Here is an 18,402-nt window from a genome sequence, read left to right on the forward strand (position 1 = left end):
ACTTCGAACTTTCCTTCCTGATTAACAGTAGCTTTTACTCATCCTCGATGTCCCATAGAGTTATCTTTGCAGCAGACAGTACGTACGGCGTAAGCCAGATTTACTTTTTTATCGCGGTATTTATGCCTGCATATCTCGTCTTGTCTGCCTCGACACCATTGAGTACATACATTTGTAATGCGATCGATTAAGTGATATATTGCAAGTTTTTTTTTGTAGTCGGGTAGTCTTCATTTTTCTTTCTCAGCATGCCTCTTATATGTAAAAAATTGGTTGTCTGTAAAGTCGGTTTACGGACGATAGTTTAACGTGACAACGTCATAACAAAACATTGACGAAATGATGGATCCAGAAGAAAAGGAAATATTATATTCGGCCTGAGACAGCTGTAATAGGTTTTCGCAACCAAACCATTTAGGCATTAAAAATATTATATTCTTTGAGGAAGAATATTTTTTTAATTTTTCAATCTTTTGCATGATAAAATCTACCTCTGCATACTTTTATGAATAAAATTGAATCATTTTTATTGAATTATCACTATTTTGTATGGATACAAAGGAGTGAAATGAAATGTGCAATTGAATTAAAAAAATTACTTTTATTTGCATTCATTAATTCAAATATATTTATTACTTTTGAAATGATGCGTGCACAATATTTATTTTTACAAGTACAAAAAAATTTCGCAGCTGCCAGGTTTCGAACCGACAATCTGTTGATTATGATTTGGATACGCTAACTACACGCCTACGAGGCCATACTAAGGTAACGAAGTTTCAAATTTTATATATATACATTTATAAAAACTTTGTTCACTCTAGGGGTATAATATTAATACGATTTTATAACAAATACGCATCCCAAATACACCAAACTTATTTATAATGTGTTACAATATTTTTTTTTTTTTTAACATTGTGCAAAAGATCCCGGGTGTAATTTGAATTATTATGTGTAACTGTAAAACACCATTGTTGGTTCAAAACGTATTTGAATTTTCAACATTACTTTAAATAACCGTACCTATTGTGCTGAAAAACGGTGGACGATCGTTAAATTACATAATATTAATAATTCAAACGACGAAAATATGATTGAAAAGTCAAATCGATGGTTGTTCCAATCGAGTGGAAGAGAGATGCCACGCATGCGTACAATGAGCATGAAGAGAGATGCCACGCATGCGTACAATGAGCGAAAAGGACACATCCGTAGTGGGACATCCGTAGTGGGACACTTTTTCGTGCGTGCAGCCGGCGTTTTTCGATTTATTAGACGTTGTCACGTCAAAAAAAGTGCTAATGCAACATACAGATATCTGAGTGCTGTACAGCGATGCGTAGTTCAGATGGTAGTGTGTACGGTCAAAGCAGGAGAAGCAGTTTATCGCGCAATTACATTTTCATAATGCTGTCATTAAAAATTATTGGATCTTCCATATTTATTTTACATTTGTCTATGCCGATAAGAAACTTTACTCTGTCTGGTGTTAATTCACCCATGTCTGGTAGCGTACTGGTCTTCTGCACGACAACGTAAATTTATTTATTATAAAGTCACACATAAAAATATCTACCTGAGTGTCATTAACTCATATTTAACAAGGAACACTAGGATAAAACAGAAATAAGCACACACACAGAAAAAAAAAGTGGTGCTATCACGAAGCCTGGCCGACACCGGATGACACATTCAATATGTATTCCAAAATGCCTCCATTCATGCACTCTAATTATAAAAAGTTTATAACTACTGCAAATGGAGGCGCGCTGGAACACATACTATACGTGCCTTCCCATGTCGTCTAGGTCACGTGATCAGTCTCGCTTGTCTTCGTTGGGGGTACGTACTTGCTCCGTTTTATCCGTGGGCTCTTGAGTTAACTATTCACCATAAAAATTTTATGATTGACACATCAATTGGTTGAAGTAACATACGACTTGCTGCAGGTGTTGGATGTCAGTTTGCTTGTAAGTATTGCGGAGGAAGTATGTATAAGTACATCCAACGGGAATAAAACCACCGAGTCTACAGTCAGTGATGTAAATGCACTTTTATTAAAATAAATATGAGTTATAATATTATTTTTTTATTAAATTTACCTCGTTGGGTTTGAACTTTGGACTCTAAAGTCCATGACTTAATAAATACTTTTATTTAAAATGTTATTAACTTGGTTTACATTTTTCTCAATTAATTGATTTTTTTTAGGTAAAAATGTAATAGTTATTTTAAAATTTCACCCGAGGTCTAATATTTCAGTGGAGGTGATGTATTTCAGGGTCACAACTCAAGGTCACATACATCCAAGAGGGTAAAATCTAAGATTGTAGATCCCTGATTACTGTTATTGACTCGCTCCTCCTATATTTCTCGTAGAAACTGTCCCCGGAGCGTCTTTTGTACACTACTCTCTTTGCTGACTTATCCTTACTTCCTTTACAAATAAAACCTCTACCTCTGGTCCTCGCCTCTTCCTTATCGGCATAAAAGTTTCAAGTATACAGAGACGTAATCAATATTTAGGAGCGTCATAATTTACACCACACATTTGTTCATTTAATTTTACCCAAATTTGAATGCGGTTAAATATCAATTATTTGCTGGTTAAATTACTCAGCCCGGATTAGAAACAGTGGTTACTTTTTTTGGAAAAGGAGGGGGGTGGGACACGTGGTTTGTCCAATAATTATATAGTTCAAATCGCCAATCTTTATTTCCAAAGTATTCAGATAATAATGTCGATGCACCAGGCGGAATGCTAATGAACTGTTGCGTCATTCTGCTCTTCGGTCCACGACCCAGTGATCTTAGCCCAAGATTAATATTTGGATCATTCATCTGTATTGCGCCGACAAATACTGAGATTGGACGACATTCGCATGCGTGAGGCGGCAAAAAGCAATTTTAATGTGATTTATAGTGGTGGGCTGAAACTATATGAAAGTTGCTTCAATCGAATGTAGTGCAGTAAACAAATGGTTGATGCGGTTACCACAAATAGCAGCTCATGCGGCCGCTGCCGAGACTATTGTCAGGAACCGCCATGACTGTTGGTTCATCTCGACGTTACCCAGTGATATTTGTTTGTCGTTTAAAACGCAATGGTGCAATGGTTTAACTAGAAATGTGTCCGAACCATGATCAGGAAAGGAGAGCCCGCTAATGGTGCAACTGATATAGCCACTACCAGGGGCGCAAATCTTTAAGATTCGCAAAGCGGGCCCGCGTGGGTCAGGATAGTGAAAAGGGCAGGGGGGGGGGGGTCGCAGACCGAGAGTATTGCACGTGAGGTTAACCGACATGTAATCTTTGGACGCTGTGTTTTTATGTTGTATACTGCCCATATTTTGGCCTACATGCATTTAATAAGCAGAATCTTTTAAAATATACAGAGAGTTTTCCATAAAATATAGTTTTGACATCAAACCCGTTTCACAGTCACGCTTTCGCAAATGCAGTCAGGCCCCCCTCAGTGAGGGGCTTCTGAATGGACGACTTGAGGTACCCGCCCCTTGGTGTCATAGTGTCACGTGACACACGAGTAGAGGGGAGGAACTGTGGGAAACAAACAATAGTGATGGGCAGAACGGTTCTTTTCACCGAATAGATTATTTTGAATTTGTTCAAAGTACTTATTCGTTCTAAAGATTCGTTCTTTTCGGTCTTATATTGGATGTGGCTCTTATCAAATCATAACTCGTTTACCCTTTGGAGTATTATTAGCCTGGCCCTTTTTTCGTAATCTGCTCGGCTTCGATAGCTGAAATTTCAGACGTCTAGCTGTATACTTTCTGTTACAAAAATATTTACTGTTGATCGTTGCAAATATTTCCTGCAGTGATTCATATACAATTCAGGAGATTTGCGTGCATAATCGTACCGATGATAATTCCTTAATACTCGTGTCCGAGCACGATTACCCCAGGTAACATCGTGGAGGGATACCGTGGTGTACCTGGGTTTTTCGTGGCAGGTTGATTGTGCGATGGAATACCATCGCTTCATTGCTTTCCTTGAAAGGAAATCGCAACCCTCAGTCCTGTACCTCAGTGGAAATTGTTATTAAAATGAAAAATTCTCTACTTGGCCGAAAATCAAACCTTGTACCAGAAGCTCTATACATTGAGGTAAACATGTCAGACATAATGACATTAGATAATGACACATTAGCAAGTATTTGAAAATTACATCAATATTTATATAATTTCGACAGATGATGACAATTTTAATATTTGAATATTTTTAAAACTAAAAATGCTGATAATATATTTTTTTCACATGTTATTTTTCTTAATATAATATTTATGATTTAATATTTAATATTGATAAAAGCAAAAAATTAACAACCTGGTTTTAGGACCGCTCTAAAAATCCAGTACAAGCAATGCGAAGTAATTAATCCAAAAATGGTAAGTGTGGTGCATTTTTTGTCACTTTCCCTGTTATTTTTAGTTCCAATGGTTTGTTAGTTTTTATTTCCAAAGTTTGTGCTTGTATATATGAAAAATAAATATTAAACTACTATTCAACCGTTGACATTGTCAGGTGTAGATATTTTTCATGTTACCATAATTTATTTGATCAAGCATCGTTTGCTCTTGTGTATACGCACGCTAATGCAGCGATTACTGATTATTTTGACTCCCGACCTCATGATTCATTTCAAAAACGAATCCAAGGAACGAATCAGTCTGGCTGCGTGGCCGGTTCTCGTATCGTTATTCTGACTCGTGTTCGACTCACAAAGAACCGATTCTTTACATCACGAACGAATCACATGATTTCGTTCGCTAAAATATTGGTTCGTTTTGAACGAATCGTTCACGAACCACACATCACTACAAAGCAAGCAGTCGCTGCCTAATGCTTCTTATGGCCACAAGTAAGCTTTTAATTTGTTCCGTTCAAGCATTTATACAATGGTGCAATGTTTCGTCCCTCATTGTAAGATGCCTTATAGTATTACACACCTTAAAAAAAAAACGAACGTTTTAAATATTGAAAATTTGTATTTAGCAGTGTTGATCGTGAAAGTACAATTCTCAGCGCACGTGCGTGTGTGATTTTTAAACACTTCGTCGCTGCAGATTACAGAAAAATTCATTGCTTCATTATATTCTTAAAGAAGAATAACATTCCTAGTACTTTAAAATTTGAGTCACCTAGGAAACTAAACCTACCCACGCAGAAATTTACATTACAGTTCAAAAGTAAGTAAGCCTATAACAAGAAATAAATGTGCTCATTTCCGAGGACTATTTACTAAACAAATGCAGTTTTATGTTTTTATGGTATATTAACATTTAGTAAAATGAAAATGAAACACTACAAGTAATATTGGCCATCACGCGCGGTCCTGTGTCCAAAACCTCGCAGTGAGCTCAGTGTGGTGGATCATGATTTCCGCGAAGAGCGCCAGGCTAGTCTCCAGAGCTAACACGAGGAGGGGGGGGGGTGTCGTCGGCCCCGTGTGGTACTCTGAGTTCGAGGCTGCGATAGTTCAGGTACTATTATAACTATTATTGCGGCATTCCCCTGCTTAGCTTAAGACGCCGATGCCTAACTAGCGTGGACAGGTGAAAACACTACACATTATTAAAACTTTTTGGTCAATAAACTTTAATCACTCGCATTTGTCGGAACACTACACAGTCATGTTGGCACATTACAAACTACAGGAAAATGTACTGTAAACACTTGTGACCTGTTTCTGCGGCAGTCTCTTTAACCACGCGTGCCGCGGATAGTGCGCGAGATACCATTAACTGGTCAGTCCCGTAGAGTGGGTTCTACACACCAGTAGCTGAATAGAATGATAGTGCAGTTGTGCGCAACACAATAACCCGTTAGTGCCGTACGTAAGCAAACCTTGCGTGGGGGGGGGGGGGGGGGGGGGAATCCGGCGGTTGAGCTGTAGCCGGTCAGGGTTGATCTCTTACTGTGGAATGGTTCAGAGCCATGATGGTTAGCATAGACCAAGGCTCGCGCTTAATTTCTCACGGAACAGAACGACTTGGATATTAGCGGGTTGGGGGCGGGGCTTAGTGACCATAGGAAGTACGACCTCAGATTAAAACAATGTGCTTATACGGACAGCATAAAGGGCCTTCCACATTCATGCAGTCGCGTCTGTGCATACTATCGAATTAGATACAACACAACTCGGTAATAAACAAAACCATTGTAGCAAATAAGTTTTCAAGGTTTTTAGGTATTAAGTTTTCTACATCTTATAGTTTTACAGTGCATAAGCAATATAAAAAGGGAGCCAAATCGTGAAAATTTTATACGTCTATCCCTGCAGCGTAGCCTAGGAATGGTAATTATGAAGGGTAGCGACTTTTCCGTAAAACTAGATGTAAGTAGGAAATTGCTATTTCTGAATTCAATGTTACAACATTTATTATTATATTAGTTTTCAATATTTTTTTCTCTTTTTTAATGTTTTTACTTCACTATTTCCTTGGACTTTATTGCCTTTTACACTACTGAGTATTTCAAAATCGAGTAGGAATTTCTAAAATGGAAATGCAGTGACTCTCTTGCATTACCTTATCAAATTATAGGAGTGCCTGCAAATTCAAACTAGACACGGGGTAAAAAAATCTATATTTTTCAGTGACATGCGCTTCTCAGTAAACAAAATTAGGGCAACTTTTTTGAGCTATCATAAGTTAAGGCTATGTAAGCGAAGAAGAAAATACCAAGATACATTTCATATACCTACGTGGGATTGGAGTTCATGACATTATAAATCGATTTCTACTTTCATTATATGTACTTTAGAATAGAATACAATATAAATAAGTTTTAAAGATAACTTCTTTGTAGAAGGCATACAGGTTTTGTGAAATATTTACGGGCGGTTTATTTTGCTGTTAAGTATTTATTTAGTAATCGGCCAACAGTTTCCATATAATCAACACAAACACTGCAACACTTCCAAACAAAACGTATATCAAAACTATGTGTCCTGCTTTAACGAATATCGTATTGAGGGATTTCAACACCATTAGGTTTTTCTTTCCAAGAAAATAAATAAATCTGGCCTTTTCGTTTCCTTTGCCGCGGATAGAAAAAGGTTTTCGATAACACGTTCTTGCCGCGTGTCGCTATCCACACATCGTTATAATACGTAGAAACTCGACAAAGGTAAATCGTTAAACCATTTCAAATGATTTTGTGCACAACTCTTTCAACATAGTTTCTGTTTGTTTACATTGTGTCCCACAGTTGACAGTGGCGCTTCAACCGGCTGTTACTCGAACTGCTTGGCTCCGCTCCATTTCACGGCCCGTCTCTTCCCCACCCATGGCCACTACTCGTGTAGGTATGAGGCGCGTGGACGCACTCCGCCATGCGACTCATCTACGGGCGACCTGTCCGACGCCACGGCCTCCGCCGAACCTGTTTACAAGGTCAGGGTCTTTTCTTTTCCTTCGAGACCCTGACCCGAACTGCGGTGTTGCCTGGAGCTGCCCAGCCACTTCCCAACACACAGCAGGCAGCTATGTTTTTTGGGGGGAAATTTGTTAATGCTGAGGAAATTGCATCAAAGGCAGCCATGGCCATACAGAAAAATCAAGTGAACGAGTCTTTCAGTACTTGTGTATGCATTTTTTTTCATAACAGTAAATATTATAATCAAATGTTCCGCTTGTGCCATGACCCTCCACAAGTCACAGGACGCAACAAATAGGTCCCTTGTCTATTAAAACAAGCCATAGTATAAGAATATTACTAATCAACTGTTTATTTGTTTTACTGTCGTTGTCTTGCTCACTAAAGATGTCGCTTTCAGGAAGTAATTGGGTGCAAGACCTACCTAAGTAGACCTTGCGGCATTTGCTCACGGACTGGAAGATTGGCGAGTTCGATCCAGCGAAGGTGTTTTTGGAGTTGCGCCGGATGGCTTGTGAGTCAATATGTAAAACTCCTAGCGGAACTTTAGTTTCCGAGACAGAACATACGATAAGTGAAAGTAAGATGGATTCACGCTTAATAAAGCCGCTTATTGAAAGTTTGCTGACCCTACTTGATACCCATTCGGAAAGCGTAGTATGATTTTTGAGCAAGTTCGAGTAGGCCACAGAATTAGAGGCTATACAACGCAACGAGTTGTACACTGTTTTTGTAATGCGTGTACCTGTTGAGGTATGACCTGTATTGATAAAGGCAAAAAATGAAAATCTTGGTTGGGATGAAAATAAAGAGGAAATGTTGAACCTGAGTTGCAGTAGCCGAGTTAGGGATTATTGAAATAATGTATTTCTGTGTATGGAACAGAAAGAATTTGGAAGTGCAGAATTTTTCATGTCGGATATTATAAAATTTGTCAAGGTTTTGGTGAACCCATATTCCGATAGTGAATTGGTAGATATAGTGGTTGACAATTTGCGTAGGGAGGCAAAGCAATATTGTTTAGCCAAATCAACGAGTAATCTTGGAGAATTAAAAGAAATTGAAAGCCGAAAAATTGATCAGGTAACGTGTGATAAAACTCGGAACAGGAACGAGCAGAAGTTTAGTAGCAGATCTGGAGATAAAGATAGATGTTTTATCTATAACAACAGTAACCATTTATCCAGAAACTGTTATCACAAGTGGTGCGGTAAAAACCAAGATAATAGCAGAATTAGAACTAAAGCATCACTGCCGTAATAGGCAGACAAGGAAAGACAGTTTCTACACCAGAAAAATTAATATATATTACAGAGTGTGGATGTTGAGCATCTGGGGAGTGAGGCGCGTGGGATTTGCCGATACCGGGTGTAGTCGTACCCTGAGTAGGTACCAGGCATGTGCTGACGAACATGTCAGCCATATAAAAAAAAATTAGGATAGTCAAAAGGAGAATTGGATCTAGACATTTTTGTCTAGCTACGGGGGGAAGCGTAACACCGCAGGAAGCTCTTCAGAGATTCTTTAAAATTGGAAACTTCCGATGGCATGTCCTATTTATGATCATACCTGATTGTTATGATGTCATATTTTGGGATCGACTTCCTGAAGTTTGTAGGGGGTTGAGTGGATACGAAACAAGTTTAGAGTAAGCTTTAGTGAATAAAGCATTGATTTAACCCGCGGGTGTCTGCAACGTAAATGAAAGTGAAGTGCGCGAACTTGAAAAGGAATTTGGCAACCTGATTTGGAACCATATTACGGTTTGTGACATAGAACCCTACAAAACTCCCATGTAAGATAATATACCTGTTCGCAGTAAGCCTTATTATGGATTGGGTCCTAAAAAAAATATGTCGGGATATTCTAGACTAGTTACTTGCAGAGAAGGTGATTAAACCTTCATCGGACATGTATGGTAGCCTTACAATTCGCGGTATTTGACTACCGCGAAGTCAGGAAACATATGTTAGTAGATCCCGTGCCTGTAAGCCGTACTGCATTAGTATTAGAACATCTAGCTCAAGCCAAAATTGTCAAAATACCAGATCTTAATCATGATTTCCACCAATGTCGTTTACACAATGAAACAAAACGTGCCTTGGTGTTTGTTACTCCCTGGGGCCTCTTTGAATGGAATCGGGTGCCGTTTGGAGTGAGCTTTGGTGCCCAACTTTGCACAAAATTCTAGAGCCATTTTGGAGTAAAAATGTAACCAATTACATGGATGACGTGAATGTTTATAACGAAAATTTCGAGAAGCATTGAATACATTTAGAACCATTTTACAAGCGATTCTGGTAGCAGGATTAACAGTGAATCCACCAATGGTAACTTGGGGATCCGAATATGCTAGGGTATTGGGTTTCATTATACAAGGAGGAGAGATTTTGCTTGATCTCGAAAAGATCGCACCAGTAATTAATTTAAACAGACCTAGGAATCTAAGAGGGGTGAGATGTTTTTTTTTAGGGATGGTTGGGTTCTATGGGAAATTCATACCAAACCTTTCGGCAATTATTAAACCTCTGAACCAGTTAAAAAGGAAAGGGTAATTTTCAACAGTGATAAAGAGTATAAGCGGAGCTTTGAAAAGTTTAAGCAGGCGCTCACTACCACTGCACTCTAGAAATTAAAAAAAATTAAACTAATATGGCAGCAGACGGAAAGAAAGTGGCCTATCTATGATGACCGCCATAACGTCGCACTCGATGACGTAATATATTAATTCGCATTAGTGATTGGAGGTCAGTCTGTTGGTGGCTTCCATTAAGAAAGGAACAATCGTCATTTTTAATTGAATGACTTCACTGGGTAGAACAGAGGACTCCGAGCTCTGTGGCATAAGTGCGTTTTATTAAAATTCCATTAAATTAATTTTTAATTTTTTAATTTTTTTAAATTTATAGTTAAATGATCACGGATTTACAATATGGCGGTCGTAATATCACCCAAGATGGCAGTCGAGGTCAATGTTAATGTCAACGCTCCCCTCTAGAGTCTTACTGGAGGCTTGTAAAAGGGGAATTTAAGTCTCAATCGGACATTTCAAGTCTATGAAATTGTTTGGGAAATTAAAAAGGAAATTTTCCTTTAAAGCAGGAATATTTCCCTCGAAACAGGAAAAAATTATTTTATTCTGTTTTTTTTTTTTTTTTTTTTTTTTTTTTTAGATTTTGGGCGGAATTTTTCTTAAAACCTGGAGATTTTGGTGAACTTGGACGAATTGTTTCATATTTTAGCAAATTTTGAATATTTTTGGGCAATATTTGACAAATTTCGAATGTCAATATTAAAGGTAAAGGTCATCAATGAAGGCCACTGTGACATCACCTTCCAAGATGACTGTTAGCTCCACAGGCTCCACACCTTGAACCTTGGCGCCGGACCCGCCAATATATACTACTAAGGAGTTATAATATAGTTGCAGCAGAAAAGACACATTACACATCGTGGGACGATCCAAATTGATCGGTGGACAAGCTGAGACATTTGATTGATTCTCTATGTGCAGGCAACTATTCTCTCAAGGATAATAAAAAAATTGTTAATAATTTTTTATGACCTAATGAAAGGTTATGTAAGCTGATTATGGTGTCTATGTGTATGGTTGTGTTCGAGTGTGTGTGTGTTTACTGGCTAGCGATTCTGTGTGTTACGTATGAGTGCATAAATATACGTGTAGAAGTGCGTCGAATTATGTGCTGAATTATGAAGAATGTGCGTCGTATTTTGCGTTAATTATGATGAATGTACGTCCAAATGTCCGTCGATGGTTGATTTTGATTCGTCTACGGTTTTGTAAATGTTACCTGTTGCATCCTGAAGTAATGTGAACGTTCTGTGGTCAGCGCGAAACCAGATTATGTTTGTCATATAACATTTGACCCTCTAGGTGTGCTATAAGCTGTGAATATGTAACTTTTTCCTAGTATCTTGTATATGGCAAGGCGTATATTTTATGAACCGTAAATTGAGTAAGTTTTTTAAATTTTGGGCAGATTAAATATTTTTAATTTCTTTTGAATTTTCGGAAATAGCGAAAATATGATAAAATAAATTAACAACGCAAATATTGAAACAATGTAAGACGTGTTCAATCATGTAATATTTAACTAATACATTTCCCAATCCTTAGTTTTTCAAGAACTAATGATTTTATAATATTCTGATTTTATTTCAGGCTTAATGGTACATTATTACTTTTATAAAACATAGAAAATTAACTATATATTTTGTAAATATATTCGGCATGGCCTGGTTGTTTCCATCGATCAGGAAAGTAAAGAACACGAATTTTTTTTCCTAATGAGAAATTTTATACAATTTTACAGACATCTGTGATAGTTACGAGTTTTATCACTTTCGTCTCTTTCTTTAATAGATATTTAGTAATATAAGTTGCCTAAGCATTATTTCTTTTATTGCTTTTACTTGTTAGAGTTATTATTTTCTTATGTAAGATTTTACCTCAATTTTGAAAGCCTTTATATACTGACACTCACACCAAGAAATAGGCTGTAATGATGAGTTTTGCATGCCATTGGAAAAGCAGGTACGTGCATGTGTATAGTGCAGATAAGGAATATAAAACTCTCAGTTGTAGTAACGTCCTATGGGAACTACTCGAAAAAAAGGTCTACTTGTTAGTATCCAAAAATGATTGAAGCCAAAAGCAGGTAAGCACCACGCTTGCATACTCACGGTGGTCATGAGGCCCCAGCCGACAGGAGAGAAGCTGTAGTTGACGTAGGGGTCGTTGGGGTAGGTGTCCTGAGGGGTGCGCTGGCCATGACGGAACACCTGCGACAACACAGCACTCATTCATACACCCATTATTCATATCTCGACTATAACATTCACTGGATCCCACGAATCGAGAGCGAAGAATAGCGGATGTTACTGATCGAATCAGGGGTTAATGTCTCAGTGGCATTGAGGACATCAAGCGGTGACGAGATGAAAGCGGAGCTGGTAGTCGAGTGGCTAGGGAAAACACACTTTAACGTCTAAACATGCTACAACACCTGTTGCAATGACATTTAACATGTTTAGAGTCATTACAATCGTGTATTACACACTCGCGAATTGTCTAGTTTTTGAAGCTGTCCATAGTAGGCACAGTTAGGCGATGGAAAACCACCAGTTGCTGCTGATGACACTGTACACGTTAAAGTCTCCTCTAGTACTGTCGGTGACGACGGTACTTCGTCAGTTGAGATCTCCGGAGATGTCAGCCTCGTTGCTATCGGGATCTCTGTCGCCACCAGCGTTGCTGCAGTCGGCATTCCTTTCAACCAAGTTATGTACACTGTCAGTATCCGAACCAAGAGGACTTATTTTTCGATACTTTTTATACCTTACAAACAGGTCATGTTCAACCACAAACATATAGACCAAGCGTATCCGAGCCATCCTGTGTATTAGTTTAAATTACTTTTAATTAGTTCAATTACATTACAAGTAGAATCGTCTAAAAATGTATTTGGCTCCAACAGCTCCAATTGCTCCAATTGCTTTCAAAGTGCTTCAATTGCCCAATTGCTCCATGTGCTCCAATGCTCCAAATGCTCCAACAGCTCAAACTTCATTTGGCTTCAACTGAATTCAATTTCATTTTGATAAAACTTTCCCCGATTGCTGGAAAGACTTTATTATCACTCTCCATTTTGCTAGTCAGTGGTGATGATATTTACTTCTTTAGGTTTGAAGTTGTATTTTGAGAACTTAGTCTTAGTAATCAGATTTAAATAAAACAATCTCTTCTAAAATCCAAAATATAATTAATTTTTCAATTTTATTCACATGGAGGTAAAACATGTTATTATAGTATGTAGCCAATTTCCCTCAGTTCTTTGAGTATGGTGACTACTTCGTTGAGATGCGAATAGTTTCCTACACTATGCGAAGCCATCAGTAGTCTTAGATGATCGACCAATATGTTAGGATCTTCCCATGATGTGTAATCGATTTATTCTGCTGCTGTCATTACCTATCCATGTTTTATAAATATTTTAAAGAATACTTTCGTACTAGTGATCATTTATTCTTTATAAGAATAATTTATTTTATTATGTTTCCATCTCAGGACTTAACCACAGTCTTCTATCATGCCAGCTTAAGGTGTTTCATCACAGTCTTCGATCGTGTCAGCCTCAGAAATATCATCACAGTCTTCGATCTTGTTAGCTTCAGGTGTTCTCATCATAGTCTTCAGTCTTGTAAGCGTCAGGTCATTCTCTATTGTCAAACATTTCATTAAGGTGACTAGTTTTTGGTGTAAATATATTTTATGTCCCATGAACATTTTACCTTCTTCATTGGTTTTTAATTTTAATTAAATTTAATTATTATCAAGATCTGGTATAGTATTTTTAGCATTAGAATTTTTACAATCGTCATGATTATTATAGTCGTCTAATATTTTCTCTTTACTCCCCTTCCTCGGTGTTGTAGACCAATCCTCGTTATCTTTAGTCAGCTTAGTTGTAAAAGTGCTTGCGATGTTTATTCGAGAAATATATTCTAGAAAAGGATTTTTAGCACTGAATGAATTTAAATGGTTTTTGGGAAGGCTCTAAATTAAACTCGCTCCTCTCATGAAGTTTAGCGTTTTTTCTCAAGCAGTATACACATCAGTCTCCATTTGATACAGATACAAGTAACGAACAAGTATCCATGTTAGCTTCTGCGACTAATACCAGTTGAAAACTGAGAGTTTTAAATTGGAACATTTACTTAAATAGTATTTTTAATATTTAATCAGCAAGAGTTAATTTATGTCATACCAGAGACTTGTCGCAAGTAGCTCCTATTCCTGCCAACAGATGTCGCCACGTGGTGTGATGAGATAAACATTTTTAAAAATATTTTATGTGGTATGCAAGACGATCGCTCACGATCGCAAGAGGAGGGCTTCGCTATACATCGAAGTTCGTCTTGCATGATGAGTTTCTCAGCCGTCTCAACACATAGCATTCGACTCAGTAATGAATATCTTTTGTTTGAATTCCACAAAATAAAATATATTGTAATTGCTGATTTGGTAAGAGGAATTCACTAAGTAAGCGAAACTCTGAATAAAATTGCTTGACTCATTACGAAAAAAAAAAATAATGCAGTTGATATTTCCTCAGGAATAACTAGAAACACCCTGAGAATATCAGCAGAAGTCTCACCAGGAATAATCAGGAGCACACAGAGATCACCAACAGAATCTTGTCAGAAATAACATGAAGCACATGGAGAAAACCAACAAAATATTGACAGGAATAATTTGGAGCACACAAAGAAAAAAAAAACAGGAATATTTAGGAACACACGCATAACACTAACAGAAGTCTTGCCAAGAAAAAAAAACATGAGCACACGGAGAACACCAACAGAAGTCTTGCATTGAAAAAATCAGGAACGTTAGGAGAAAACCAAAAGACGTCGTGAAAATCCAGCTCAGTGAATACATTTAGATGTATGCTCGCATATTTAATATAATAATATGCCTAGCATACTTGTATATATATTTATGTTTATGCATATTTATAACAGATATATGCTAAGCATATTATTATGCAATACATTATATACATACCATATATATTAATCGTGACCTTTCGTCAGTGACGGAGACCTCATTGATTGATAATTTGTCACCAACTATCCAGCATCGATGTTGTTACTGTAACACGATTTTGTCGAACAACAGTAATGCTCGCCGACATGAGGAAATAAAATGTGTTAATAACCTTTCTCGAAAAAATTATTAACTATAATAAGCAAATTACAAGAAATTATAATTTGAAAATACATTTGAAGATATATAAAGGTCCTGCTGCGCAAAAAAAAAATAAAGGTTTGTCTACACCAGCGAATGATTGATTCGTTTGAGAGTACACCGGGAATTGGTACTACAGAAGTTACATCAGCATCTGGTTCGAGCCTGGGCATCGTTGCAGCTACTGTGATAAATCGTTTGGATTTTCTCATGATGCACTAAGATACGAGAGGAGTAAATGGATAAAGAATCCATCTCGTATGAAGTTTCGCTGTGATGTGAGACATGTTTGATTAACACGAGTAGTATATAAAAGTATTTCCGAGGACAGGGGTTCTTTTGAGGTGCTGGGTTGGGTTGAGGTGACACCAATCATCTTGAATTTTGACATCGTGGTGGCCATCTTTTATGTCTTAAATGAATCAAAAGTTTCAAAATATTACATACAAACAATCACACTGTTAAAATCAGTTTTAAACTGAACTGACTGTGAGAAGTTTCGTTTCTATCAATTTCGATGGTTTATATTGAGAAGGATAAAGGGGTACACTTCTTTTACTTACCCCAATATTGTATATATATTTTCTACAGTTTGATAATTCATATTCCTACGCAAATTCGGGACAAACGTGACAGTTTATTCTTGAATGAATGAACTATGTTTCCCAACATATCCACTTCAACAACGTTGTTCATGTAAACAATAATCTGTTATTAATTTTGCAAGATCCAAATAAAGATTTGTTTCCAATGTTTTTTATGATAATTATCGTCCATGTTCTTGTTTGTAAAACTAAATATATGAATATATTTTTATTAACTTTTTAATTACTCTAAGAACTTTTTATAACTATTATGATAATACCCAATATTATTTAATTTTTGAAGGCTGAATTATTACTTGTAATTTATATATAAAGTAATATATAATAAATAACAATTATTTGGTAAATAAAATATTTCTTTTACATTTAAATGAATAATATTTGTAAAGAATGGATTTATTAAAAAATTTAAATCATTAAAAACGCTTTCTCAGCGATAATCGCACCTCGAGTGTCTGTGCGGTAAGCAAGTATGTAACCACCTGGGCAGCTGCGCCTCCGGCCAGAGTGAAAGTGACACGTAACCATAACACACACACTGCTAAAATTTTGAAAGGCTTCTTTCTCGGAATTGTCTAGCCAGTGCGCTTTATTATTTTAAGGGTGAACAACCTAAAGGTATACTGCTAACGTACAGAGTTAATCCCGTTTCAGATATTTACAGTGTGTACGTTAATGTGTTTAAAACGAGTGAAGACATGTTTACTTAAAATTTATGGTGACATACTGTTTAATAGGAACCCTACAGACATATTCATGAACTCATATATGAAAGTCGATATGTTTTTATAAATTCACAATGTACTAGACTGATATTTTTCTTCTAAACTTGTCCGTAACATTTTCTCATAAACGGTTTACAGAACAGTGTTAAAGTAACATGATATAAACAGCGATGCGTGCGTCAGTTTTCATGTGGTGCTGTGCGGTACCTTGTATCCAATCGTAACAAATTTTATGTGCATGGTTTAACTTTTTGTTCGATACTTTAATTTGAACGCTAAAACTCGTTTATGTTTAAATTACAACTTTTATGTAGCATTATACGCTCAATATTTAATAATACATACACTAACTGCTTACTGGCAGTGATTTTAATAGTACCTGCTATCTACGAAGAGTCTAAAGCGGGAAGCCAAAAATCTAGCAGACGCTCTCTAACGCACTCCTTTAATGAAAATGTTTTTAAATCCCCGGTCTGTGATAGATACAATATGTGTTAAAGGATGCACGCGAGTTCCAAAGAAAACAAAATATTGTTTGCAACACAGAACTGATAATTTTTGGAAAAAATTGAATAAATATTCTGGCCAAGAAAATGCAGTTGGGGGTTTCCCCTTTTCTTAAAAATTTAATATAACTACGTACGTCTGAACGTTAGTATGAAAAGAGTTTTTCTTTAATTCTGCAAATATTAAAATATACTTCATGTAACGCACTTACGTTTTAAATTATTATTAAAGATGTGCGACTCTTGTAAAACGAAACACACACAAATAATTTTACTTTACAAGATTTTCAGCGGTTCTATTCGTAAATCGTAAGACAGTATTGAGAACATCGACAGAATATAAAAAATCAGCACATCTTATCTTTAATCTTCGTCAGTGGTAGTCAACCCAAGGCTTGGGCAAAGACACGCCAGACTAATAGGAAATCACTACTCGACTGCTGGATAAATTGTAAACAAATGACAATAAATGATATAAATTATGCTAATTTGGGGAAGGGTGGGGATTTATAAATAGTTACGTTAATTACATTATATGCAAGTCAAATAACAAACCTGTTTCAAAGGTAACTAAATTGAATTTGTTTGTATTTTGAAAGATATACCTACTAGTTGTTGAGGATTTGTAATGTAATAATAAGTTTGCGTTAAATTGGGTATAGGCTATTTATTACTGAGATTAAGTTTGTTTATTTTTAAAATGGTTTATACATTCATTAATAAATTTTAAGTATTTTCTTTGAAATCCATATTGCTGTTCCATATTGCTAAATATGCGACATTCTCCAGCGCGCGCGCAGGCGGGAGGTATGCGCCGCTACAGTTACAGCCTTGCTGCAGCTCACCGCGTGCACCATCCGCAGGGAGTCCTCGGCGCCGGCAGTTCCCAGCAGCACCGCCGCCAGCAGCACCGACGCGGCCAGCTGCGCGGCCATGTCGCGAATATGAGCGCGCCGCCGCGCACCTACTTATATAAACACGCCGCGCTCTTATCGCCCGCAGACCGCTGGCGACCTTGCCAATTCCACCTCCCTTCTCCCCTCCCCCTCGTCCCACCGACCGGGGAACCTTCAACTCTTCGACGTGTCCTTGTCGGCGAAAGGAAGAGGCTCAGTTAGGAAACGAAGGTTTTTGTTGCCTCGGGGGTCCATCCTATCGCTTTTAAGGTGATCTTATCTCAGAATGAAGATCAGTGATTCGCTATCCATTGTCACCTAATTGTGCACTCCACTGTTCTTAACAAAATTGCTAGGTCATATGTGACGATTACTCTCTACGAACTGTCCCTATCTATTGCGAGACTGATAAGTAAAAAAAAAAAAAAGAAAAAAAATCGAATTTTTGGTTTATAAAAGCACAAGATACAACCCTAAAAACTAAAGCGTTCT

At 37.1% G+C, this 18,402-nt stretch overlaps 1 protein-coding gene across 1 annotated transcript in view; it reads right to left on the reverse strand.

The window, feature by feature from the left end:
* Positions 1 to 18,025, reverse strand: part of LOC134531063 (venom acid phosphatase Acph-1) — an 86,314-nt gene extending 68,289 nt beyond the window's left edge. Inside the window, exons 1-2 of the mRNA XM_063366581.1 lie at positions 17,860 to 18,025; positions 12,112 to 12,210 (exon numbers count right to left, since the gene is read on the reverse strand). Coding sequence (XP_063222651.1) covers positions 12,112 to 12,210; positions 17,860 to 17,949 — 189 coding nt within the window. The 5' untranslated portion in view covers positions 17,950 to 18,025. The remainder of the gene's footprint in view (positions 1 to 12,111; positions 12,211 to 17,859) is intronic.
* Between the last annotated feature and the right edge of the window lie 377 nt (positions 18,026 to 18,402).

The sequence above is a fragment of the Bacillus rossius genome, chromosome 3 (genome assembly GCF_032445375.1).
Source record: "Bacillus rossius redtenbacheri isolate Brsri chromosome 3, Brsri_v3, whole genome shotgun sequence".
Lineage (NCBI taxonomy): Eukaryota > Metazoa > Arthropoda > Insecta > Phasmatodea > Bacillidae > Bacillus > Bacillus rossius.